An 11,345-nucleotide genomic window follows, 5' to 3' on the forward strand; every position below is an offset into this window, starting at 1 on the left:
ATATGATGTTCGTCATGGCAACTTGCATTGCCAAGTCAATTACTCAAACATAATATGGTGGTGTGTGTGGAATTATGGGACAATATGGTATATATTTAATATTTCCCCATATATGATGCAAAATAGTGATTCCTGCATGGAAGTGTGTTCACATTTGATTCGACATTGAAGAAAATTTATTAGTAATATAGTCTATGATATGGTCAAAGACTTGAGGGTCAAAGAGGCACCGCTTTATTTTGCTTTCATGACTCTGCTGCATCCGTGTGCTTTTGACTACTACCCAGCCATCCTTGACTCACTAATAATTCATGGATTATATTGGGGACCAATAATATAACAACTGCTAAATTATCCTGCTACCTTACATTGATTACACTCACTTATAATTAGCCCGCCAATTAACACTATATGTGTTAGATATAGCTATAGAGTCTAAATAAATAACTTTTCTCTATAAATGTGAGACATTTTTGGCTTCTTCCCCAAGCTATAACTTTTTATTGGTTGAAGTGATTAAGACCATTCGGTTGTCAATCAATTATAGTTCAAATGGCATAGTCTCTTCATATTCAATTAAGAGGTTGCGAGTTCGAATCTTCTATCTTTTATAAAAAAAAAAAACCATTCAGTTCTAAATATAATATGACATTTTTTATTAGTTAGTTTTTTAATTAAAAAGGTTTATGAGACCTTTATCAATTTATTTAATTAGAAGTTTCGTTACTATACACAATAAAATTAGAAAAGAATGAAATTTGTTTATTAAACTTATAAAAAATATTTATATAAGAATGTGTTCAGTGTTTCAATACAAAATTTCAGTATAGATATTATCCTTTTAAATTTTTTTAAAATTTCACTTAATATCTCCGTTGTCTTTTTTTTTTCTTTTTAAATTAAGAGTGAGATTTAAACTCGTAATTTATAGATTAGTATAAAAAAATTATACTATTTGAACTATAATTTGTTAATATATTTCTGGTGTAGGACATAGTTATGGAGTGTATAGATGTTTTACGCAGTTGTGGTGTCAAGAGCAAATCGGACCCTCTTAAAAAATTAAAAAAAATTGCATTACACAAATCAGACCGTCTGATTTATATTTTAAACAATTAAAAACAATTTAATAATAAAATCGAACCATCTGATTTTTGTTTTCAAAATAAAAAAAAAATTTAAAAGTATAAATCAGACCCTCCGATTTTTCTCCGATTTATGTTTATAATTTTTTTAACAAAGTCCAATTTATTCACTTTATAGTTCAAAAAAAATTATTCCATATTCATATTTAACACTACCCACCTCCATACCCATGCACAACACACACAGAATTTGCATATCCAAAAAAATGAGCCGTCTTCATCACTAACAACTACTTTTTTTTTATTAGATGTAAAATTAATTTTAATAACAAATGTATTTACGTCTTTGTATTTGTCTTTTATTTTTTTTAAAGATAAACACGTGAATTAAAAATATGTAATATTTATTTATTATTAAAAAAATATATATGGAGAGTGACTGGTTCATCTGGTCTCCAATCCAATCCCTTCCTGGAAGGTTCAGTGGTTCAGTAGACAGAAATGAAGGTTATAATAGTAAAATCACATAACCGGTTTATAACCCCTATTAACCATTCGCCAACTAAACTCATTGCTAATCTGCTATTACTCTCTCACTCTTTCAGTTTGATTCTGTCTCTAATTTTTTTTCCCAGGTACACAACACAATCAATCATATATAGTCTTTTTGTTTCTTCTCTATTCCTAATTAATTACCCTTTCTTGTTCATGCTCTATCCTTGGGATTCAGTTCTTGTGTTTGGAAGCAATCATGATCTCTGCAGATTCTCGTACGGAGAATTATGCTGGTTTCGTATATGAGAATGGTCCTATGTCGGTGTTCTCCAATAGTAATAATCATCAGAACCCTGAAAATGTGTTCAAGTTTGAAGATTCATCTTCAAATCATGCAGAATCTCCTACTAGTGATGATCCTGATGGCACAAATAATGGAGAATCACACGCAGAGAGTACTAAGCACTCAAACCCTATTCTCAGATACATAAGTGAGATTCTGTTGGATGAGGAAGATGATTTGCAGCAAAAGCCCTGTATGTTGCATGATTGTTTGAAGCTCCAGGCTGCCGAGAAGGGGTTCTACGACGCCATCGGCCGCAGCTACCCTTCGTCGCCGTCAAAGATCTATGGTGGTTTTGGGGATGATTGCCATGATCCTGATGATAGTAATTTTGGTAGAACAACTAGCTCTGAGAGCAATAGTAGCAGCTACAACACTAGTGAAAATTCATGCGAGTCTGATTGGTTCAATGGATGGGGTGATTTTGAGTCCAAATTCCTTCAAAACACTCTGATTGAGTCCCCAGAAATAAAGAACTCCTATGAGGTTTTAGGGTTAGGTAATTCTCAAATTAGGGATTCGCATGGTTCTGTCTATTTTCAAAATGGAACCTTGCACAACATAATTCCAGATATGCTGCCACCAATTACTGGAGGAGGTAGTGGTAGATCAAGGGAAAAGAGGAGCCATCATGTGGATGATGCCACACAAGAAGGGGAGAGAGGAAACAAGCTCTCAGCTGTGTATGCCGATGAGTCGGAGCCATTGGAGATGTTTGATGCAGTGCTGCTTTGTCAGGATGGCAAGAGTCCTGCCATTTTTTGTGGCGACCGCGAATCCGACTCGGGTGGATCTAATGTGAAGGCAAGCCGTTCGAAGAAAGGTGCGAACAAGGGTGGAGCTACCAACAAAGGGGGCACCATAAGTACAACAGTTGATTTATGGAGTCTCCTAACTCAATGTGCACAAGCTGTGGCAAGCTATGATCAGAGGAGTGCGAATGAGATACTCAAGCAGATAAGGCAGAACTCTCCGGCTTCTGGCGATGGGTTGCAGCGTTTGGCTAAGTACTTCGCCGATGGCCTTGAGTCGAGGTTAGCTGCCGGGACACCCAAGTATATCCTCCTTCAGTCAGCATCTGCTGCAGATATGTTAAAGGCATACAAAGTTTACATCACAGCCATCCCATTTCAAAGGATGTCAAATTTCTTGGCTAATAGGACTATTCTGAAGCTAGCACAGAATGAAAGCAGTCTTCACATTATTGACTTTGGGATTTTCTATGGTTTCCAGTGGCCTTGCCTCATCCAGCGCCTTTCAGAGAGACCTGGAGGGCCTCCTAGGCTTCGGATCACTGGAATTGATCTTCCTCAGCCTGGATTCAGGCCTGCAGAAAGGGTTGAGGAGACCGGGCGACGCTTGAAAAACTATTGCAAGAGGTTTGGGGTCCCATTTGAGTACAATTGCCTTGCACAGAAGTGGGAAACCATACAACTCGAAGATCTCAATATCGATAGGAATGAAGTGACCGTGGTTAACTGTCTATACAGATTGAAGAACCTGTCTGATGAGACTGTGACCGCGAACTGTCCAAGGGATGCCGTATTAAGGTTGATCAGGAGGATAAATCCAAACATCTTTATCCATGGTGTGATCAATGGCACTTACAATGCCCCATTTTTCTTGACTCGTTTCAGGGAGGCGCTCTTCCACTTCTCGGCATTGTTTGACATGTTTGAGGCCACTGTGCCACGCGACAATCCACATAGGCTGATGTTTGAGCAGGGGTTGTTTGGAAGGGATGCCATCAATGTCATAGCATGTGAAGGGGCTGAAAGAGTAGAAAGGCCAGAGACCTATAAGCAGTGGCAAGTTAGGAACAGAAGAGCAGGGTTCAAGCAACTTGCAATTGCACCAGAACTGTTAAATAGAGTCAAAGGAATGGTGAAGAAGGAATATCACAAAGATTTTGTAGTGGATGAAGACGGAAAATGGGTCTTACAAGGATGGAAAGGGAGAATTCTCCATGCGCTCTCTCCTTGGGTTCCTGCTTAACCAATCATGTGGAAACATTCCAATGTAATCTTTATTATTCTTTCTTTCTTTTTTCTCCGTTTGAGTTTCTGTTTTAGATTATTGGTGCTAAATTTGGTTCCTAGTACCTTAGTTTAGCTTGGTGTAACATGCATCTGCATGTAGCCAAAATTAGAAGATTAATCTGAAATCACATATTAGATAAAAGATTATCCGATATCTCCATTACGGTGTACTCTTTTTTATTAATATGAATAGACGCAAAATAGAATGAAAATAGCACTTATTTCTGTTAATATGTGCACTTTTTATGTTATGATAACTCAATTTCCCAAGAAGATCGCTAACATTTTTGGTCCTTTTTCATTACTACATTGCTGGAACTTTGTCATATTAAGAAATGTTGAATGAGTAGAATAATTTCAACTATGGATTCCAAGTACAATCCTTACAAACTTAGGCTGTAGGCATGTAGCATGACATCAAAACATAAATTTGGCCCTTTATGTTTTTCTAACCTTTTTTGTTGGAAGCCAAGTCACACAATTTTGGAGGCACTACTCCGATGGTTTTCCTATTTCAACTATTGGAAAAGCATTTGCCACTTCTCTTATTAAGATGTCTCCTACTTCATGTAATAAGATATTAGCAACTTCCTCCATAATTGTAACTTGGTGAATGTCATAACTTGCCACAGATTTAACCTACAGTTGGTCCCATGAATAATACAAATCGTCCGTACATATATCATACTGTGTTAGATTGCGCCCACTTTGATCTTGTTCAACCAAGTTGCAACACAGACATGTGTTGCTGACACATAAAACCAATCTATAAAATCACCACACATTTTATATTGTGGAATGTGGATCCCTGACACACAAACTATCTTTAAATCATTTCTTCTTTTCATTTTCATATGCTATAGAAGTGGTGGATCTGTACTTATCATGCCCATGCTTTATATCTTTATGCCAATCCACAACTATAGTCTATAAACATCTATCTATTATCTTTCTGTATTGCCACTTCAATTTAAACTCTAACTATACTATTCAATAATTCAACGTTCTACTATGGATTTATTAAGGAATTACAAATTTTAAGGCGCATCTTCCAATCCAGCCTATCTCCTTTTTTTTTTCCGGGTCATGAGCTTATCCCCTTTTTGAAAGAGCCCACATACAATTATTTGGCCATGATCGTCTTTTTATAATGAGTGACTAATATATAAATATAAATAATCAATCATGGACACAAAAAATAATCACTAAATTAATTATTTATATTAAATACATGTTAGAAGTTAGAAAATAATATATATTTTGAAAATGAGGTTAATAATATATTATTTATATATAAATACATAATGATTAATTTAAGACTTATTTTGATGAGTTTTTACAAAAAGATATTTTTTTTAAGTGATCTTATTTTAAAAGATCTTTTAAAAAAAATAAATATAATTTTATATTTGAATATTTTATATAAAAATATATTTTTATCTAACAATTATGTTTGAATACAATAATATAAAAGTACTTCTTTATTTATGTTACAAATAATTTTTTTAAGTAATTTTTAAAAAAAAAGTAAATTGTAACTTTTTAAATATATTTTTTTAATTTTTTTAATACTTTTATTTTTATGACTAAATTTTTTTCAAATATATTAAAAAATAAAAAAAAAATTATTTTTTTAACAACTTAATAACATCTAAACAAGTTCTTAACGATTGATTTTTGCTATAGTAGCATTTCAATGAACAATAAATCACATATATGAATTCAAGTCTCGTTGGGAGCAAGACTTAAATATATAGCATGTGAGTGTAGTGTGATTGTTAAAACTTAGAAGTTAGAACATAGTCAAAAGCCGTTACAATTAAAATGCGATAAAAATATTTAAAAAATATTGAACCACCATTTATAGAATTTTCTTTAAATAAATTGATTCTTTATTTATATATGTTTTCTTAAGATTATATTTGTAATACGATTTGAATTGATTAAAAAATAAAATTAATATAATTTGTTAAGATTTAAATGAAATTGGTTTGATTTTTTTAATCTAATCTAATTTTATTCAAAAGATTGTGATTTGTATCATATCAATTTGAATTTATTTTTTTAATTCAATTTATCTTTTGTGATTTGGATTGAATTTGTTTTTAAATGTGATTGACTGATTTGTTTGTTAATGTAAATTTAACCTAACAGAATTATAATTTTAGCCTTTATCATTTTATCTTTATTTTTTTATTACCTTTTTATCTTATCTTTACTTTTATCTTTCGTAAGCAATACTCTATATATATTTAACTTTACTCTCATAATTCAATCAATCAAAAAATACATAATAAATCGTTCTTTATCTTTACACTCTTTATCTACTCTTTCAATATTTCGATTAAGAATAGTGGTGTGTTAATAGTTTTCCCCGCCTCTGTTCTAGGCATTACTAAACCCGGTGAATCCATTAATCCAAGCCCGACTCTTTAATTGCTTTCAGTAGGATTCCTTTGGGTTCACAGTTTCATATCGATCATCTCGTGCATTATCAAATACCAATGGACCAATTTGGCATGGTACGTTAACGAGTTATAACTTATGAGCTATTTTAGAATCCTTAGCCTTGTTTGGATTTGTAACTAAAAATAAAAGCTTTAATAGAACTTGTGTTAATTGGTGTTTCGATCGTTTCGTGCGTGGTAATTAATCACTGTTTTTGTTTATTTATTTTTTAAATGGTTTTGCAGGGTGATTACTACATCGGCAGCGATGAAGATGAAGAAGTCTACTTGAGTCATGATGAGGAGGATTATTATGCTTTTAAAAATTATTACCACTGTCACCCTGTTTCTTCCACTGAAAAGGTATTATACAAAGACGGAGTCTTCAGTGTTTAATTGTCTATGACTAAGATGGTTAAACAATTTTAGTAATATTTAAAAAGTTTAATTATTCTGTTAGTTTTATAATTTTACTAAATTTTGAATATTTGTGTATTTATTTACTACAAATCTTAAACTGATTATGGCCCTTTTTTTTTTTTTCTTTTGCAGTTAAATTTGGAATCGGGCAATAAGAGTATGTATACCAACATGTTAAGTTTTGTTGATTGATACGAAGTAGTTATGAGATTCTGATACTTTTTTTTTATGCCTGTAAATGCTAATGTGTATTCTTTTTGCCACCAGTTATCATGCCCCCTTCAGCACTTAATAAACTTTGTGAGTGAAATATATATCTGTGATTTCAGTAATTTGATTCAATCTTTTGTCACCTATGAACTAGATTAATAAGCTTATTCATATAATTTGTAATCATTACAGTGTATGCTGGAGTGGAATACCCTATGTTATTTGAAATGAGACATCCTTCTAATAGAAAATTTTCTCACTGTGGAGTCCTAGAATTCACTGCTGAAGAGGGAAAAATTTGTGTACCGAGTTGGGTATGTGATTGTCTTTTGTTATTTGTTCATATTAATCTCTTTATGCCATTATCCGTAAACATCTGATCAAATATTGTATTATAAATACAAATAGTTTCTCTTGTTATGTTGACAGTACATTGAAATTGAACTCTTTTTCATTTACAATTTGTGCTGTTTTTTGCTACATTTGTTGTTATCAGATGATGAAAAATATGCAGCTGGAAGATGCAGATCTTGTGCTTCTGAAAAGCACCACACTTGTAAAAGGAACATACCTCAAGCTGCAGCCTCACACAAAGAATTTCATGGATCTCTCAAATATAAAAGCAATGTATATGGAATACCTGATCTAATTGAATCTTAGACAATTTTTACATGTTTCACATAATAATAGTTCAATGATATTTTTCTTTCTTTTCTATCATATTTAGGCTGGAGATTAATCTGAGGAGTTTTTCATGTGTAACAACTGGGGACACAATAATGATTCCATACAACAACAAAGAGTACTACATTGATGTGATTGAAACTAAGCCATCTTATGCTATCAGCCTCATTGAAACAGACTGCGAAGTTGATTTTGCCCCACCTCTTGATTATAAAGAAGAAGTTAAGAAACAGTTGCCATCTACTTCATCTGACAGGAAACAACAGCAACAGCAAGAAGGTTGTGATTATTTTTTTTATTTGTTTTCTACGTCATGCGAGCGTAAAAGAGTTTTACATTGTTATTCAATCAAGTAATGTGTAAATGAGTTTACTTTTGTTTTCTTTTTACATGAATGGTTTGGTCTAGTGTAAAATTTCAAGACAAGCTTTTGAGTTTAGTCTATGTTGTGCACTTTCAGCTGATGACACTGACATTCTAACAAAGATCGGAGAGTTTGCACCATTCTCTGGTTCTGCAAGGCGTTTAGATGGTAAGCCATCCACACCATCAGATAAACAAGCTTCTTCTTTCTCTTGTATGGCAAAACAGCAAGGTGACGATGAACACAAGAGTTCTGATTCCAAGTCTTCGTCGAATAATGTTTCATCTACAACTTCTGGGAAGCTTCTCTTTGGGTCAAGACCACACAAGGTGAGTGTGAGTCTTATCTGTGTATAATAAATCTTATGAGTTAGTAAATCTTGTTAATATTCACCATTTGTTTTTCCATGTTAGGCCTCTCAGAAATCCACTAATCAAGACAAGGCAGAAATAACCCAGAAGCCACAAGAACCAAAGTTTCAAGCTTTCACAGGAAAAAAGTATTCGCTAAGAAGTTGATTCTTTTGTTAGGCCTTTTTCTGTGTCTGGAGTTTAATTTTAATTTACCGTGTAACAGTAACATTATTAGTCCAATGGTTTTTTATTTTATTTTTTTTTGCTGAAACCTAACAAGAAATATATTCATTCCTTTCTTGACAAGGATTCTCTGATATTCACTTTACAATATTCATTCGTTATTAAGAAATCTGAAATTCTCACTTGTAATAAACTACAGTTTGGATTATTGGCAATAACATGTAAACATGTGCTTAAAATTGCAATGATAGAAACCTCTCTAGTACTGAACAAAATATTCATATTTAATAAAAATTCAAATAACAATTACATTGATGAGACAGGCGCCTACACAAAACAAGGCACTAAACTTGTATTCTAGACTAAGCTATCACTGATGTCTCAATTGCAACCTTATATTTGACAATTTCATGCTTTTCGCTGGCTTCCCAGAGTTCTGGAAATGCCTCCCTGATATTATGGATGCTTTCCAAAGCATGATCAATTCCTGTAGTTCGAACGGAAGTACCCACCTGCATTCAGGCGGCATTTCAAATGAACCATTAGATGCTAATTCAGTGCACTAAATATTGAATGTCAATTAAAACAACACTCTGGTCCATTCCACTAATCAACATGTAAAACTAACGACAATAAAATGTGAAAATGCAATTCCATCCGTTTTTACGACCAATTAGGTTCATTCATCAGTAAAGTAGTTGGGAAAGGAGTCTTTACCACAACTGTGTGGAGGCCTACGCGTTTGGCTGTTAGTAAATTGCGGGTACTATCATCAAAGAACAACTGAAAAGAGAAAATGTTACCAAGGAGAGTTGTATAAGAAGCATGCTATTTAGAAGTGACGGCTTTCAAAACAGGATGAGTTTCAAATTAAGGCTACACTAGTAAGGGAAGAATCGGTAATCTTACTGTTCTCTTAGGGTCAATACTAGCTATCTCAAAAACCTTCTCAAATGCATCTTCAAAGGGTTTGCAAACAACTGGGGTCTTTGGAAGTTTCACGTCAGGGCCTGGGTGGCGCACGTACTCGTAGAAATCGAAAATTCCAGTGGAAACTGGTTTGGATTCGCTGCCATTTTTAACATCAAGTGTATTGATCTTGTTGGAGGGATTCAGAGTATCAAAGCTTATGATTCTTTCAAAGCAATCTTCAAGTCCAAGCCTTTGGAGTGCCCGAACTGCATGACTATGGTCTGCATTTGTAAAAATCTGAAAAGGGTAAACAAAGAAAACTTCATCATCATTATCTATAACTAGATATCTCCTCTTATAATCAGATATTACTTTCACAATAGTATATTGAAAAATAGAGAGGACCTTACCACTTTCCTAATAGGGAGGCTTTGCAAAATACCCCTTAGAACTGGATCTGTTTTCAGCAAGTGATATGGCAATCCCCCGTGAACAAATCTGTACAACACAAAATTGTTTTAGATACCTATTTAAAATAATTCAACTTGATTAAAATGAATGTGAAGAACAATAAAATGGACAAACAAATATGTGTATTACCTATGAAAGTCACCATAGTCAAAGTCATAGCCAATTGCCTGGAAGGATATAATAGTAGACAAAAGGGAAATGACTTGTTCATTAATCAACAACTGTAAAAGTATATTTAATTAAATAGATCAAATATAAGGTTGATTAAATCATACCCTCAGACCAGCCATTGTTGTCCCATAAATCTTATATAATGATTGGTTCACTTCAGGGAGTTCAGCAGGCTCCATACCAAGCTTTTGTAGCATATACTCTGAGCAATGCAAGCATAATAACACTTTCAGATTCAAAAACAGGTCCTTTTTTACACACACACAAACAAAACCAAATATGTCAAACAACCCGGTACCTTCAATGTTCTTTGCTGTCTGAGCCGACAACCCAGAACTGTAAGGATAAAGGGTGTCATCAAGATCTGCAAATCATCAAACCAAAGCAAGTTATATATAAGACAGCATCATGAATGATGCAAGTAAGAAAACAAAAGGAAAATTCAGCAGTGATCCTTAAAAGGCTTACCAAATAAAAGACAGTCATATTTTGCCTTTGAAACCTCCTGGAACTGATGTCCATTTTCCATTTTGACTTAAGAGTTCAGTTTGATATGCCTAATTGTAAAATAAATATAAATAAATAAGAGCATTTTAACAATAGAACCCTTCAGATTAAAAAATATATATATATATATATATCAACTTGGAGTACCTATATGAATTTCCATACCAAAAACTAACAACTTCATAAACAAATAAACAATTGATAACTAAAAGCTTTGCACAGAAACAAGGATTTGGATCATCTAACGTGGGTAGTTGCTAATTAATTCCCACTTTAGACGATCTCAATCCAAAAAGAACTCTGTTAAGCATAAGCCGAAACCCATTACAGAAGAGGGAAAATTGACATATACCCAAAAGCCGAAGTCACTATCCGAAAAAAGTAACAGTTAAAACGGGAAAAAGTTTCTACTGTTTTTACAAAGTAGAGTAAGTGGGGTGTGGAAGAAATGCAGATCCAATAATGGAAAACTTACAGGGAAAAATGATGAATTTGATTTCCGCAGGGGAGAAAAATGAGAGAGAAGTGAAAATGGAGAATTGAAGTGAGAAGGGGAAGGTTGAAACTTTAAATAGAGAGAAGAATCACTGAACAGTGCGCCGTTGAAAATATGAAACAGATTCTTGGAGAATCGCGTTCGTAGAAAGCGATTGTTGGTCAC

General features: G+C 33.5%; 3 protein-coding genes across 7 annotated transcripts; 2 read left to right on the forward strand and 1 right to left on the reverse strand.

Annotated features, from left to right (window-relative positions):
• Nucleotides 1-1,542: 1,542 nt before the first annotated feature.
• LOC107629089 (scarecrow-like protein 30) lies at nt 1,543-4,232 on the forward strand. 4 transcript variants are annotated; one of them, XM_088509206.1, is made up of 3 exons: nt 1,638-1,720; nt 1,816-3,473; nt 3,561-4,232. In XM_088509206.1, the coding sequence occupies exons 2-3, from the start codon at nt 1,837-1,839 to the stop codon at nt 3,916-3,918; spliced, it is 1,995 nt and encodes a 664-aa protein (XP_088365332.1). In that variant the 5' UTR covers nt 1,638-1,720; nt 1,816-1,836; the 3' UTR covers nt 3,919-4,232. The 4 variants fall into 4 exon arrangements, with proteins under 4 accessions (XP_088365331.1, XP_088365332.1, XP_016187270.1 ...); XM_088509205.1 differs by having other exon boundaries at nt 1,543-1,720; nt 1,796-4,232; XM_016331784.3 differs by having other exon boundaries at nt 1,816-4,232.
• A 2,056-nt stretch (nt 4,233-6,288) lies between these two features.
• LOC107629087 (ubiquitin fusion degradation protein 1 C-like) lies at nt 6,289-8,746 on the forward strand. Its single transcript, XM_016331783.3, has 9 exons — nt 6,289-6,484; nt 6,656-6,772; nt 6,962-6,986; nt 7,097-7,129; nt 7,232-7,353; nt 7,536-7,666; nt 7,767-8,002; nt 8,184-8,416; nt 8,501-8,746. Exons 1-9 carry the CDS (start codon nt 6,467-6,469, stop codon nt 8,603-8,605), a joined length of 1,020 nt encoding a protein of 339 aa, XP_016187269.2. The 5' UTR covers nt 6,289-6,466; the 3' UTR covers nt 8,606-8,746.
• A 60-nt stretch (nt 8,747-8,806) lies between these two features.
• On the reverse strand, nt 8,807-11,345 carry LOC148569685 (uncharacterized protein C24B11.05-like). Of its 2 annotated transcripts, none has more exons than XM_088509785.1 (9): nt 11,160-11,345; nt 10,646-10,734; nt 10,476-10,541; nt 10,282-10,379; nt 10,136-10,173; nt 9,946-10,033; nt 9,533-9,832; nt 9,341-9,406; nt 8,807-9,135 (listed from the first exon to the last, which is right to left on the reverse strand). In XM_088509785.1, the coding sequence occupies exons 2-9, from the start codon at nt 10,704-10,706 to the stop codon at nt 8,986-8,988; spliced, it is 867 nt and encodes a 288-aa protein (XP_088365911.1). In that variant the 5' UTR covers nt 10,707-10,734; nt 11,160-11,345; the 3' UTR covers nt 8,807-8,985. The 2 variants fall into 2 exon arrangements, with proteins under 2 accessions (XP_088365911.1, XP_088365912.1); XM_088509786.1 differs by lacking the exon at nt 11,160-11,345 and adding an exon at nt 10,832-11,016.

Source organism: Arachis ipaensis, chromosome B3 (assembly GCF_059453495.1).
Source record: "Arachis ipaensis isolate K30076 ecotype BB chromosome B3, ASM5945349v1, whole genome shotgun sequence".
NCBI classification, from domain to species: Eukaryota; Viridiplantae; Streptophyta; class Magnoliopsida; order Fabales; family Fabaceae; genus Arachis; species Arachis ipaensis.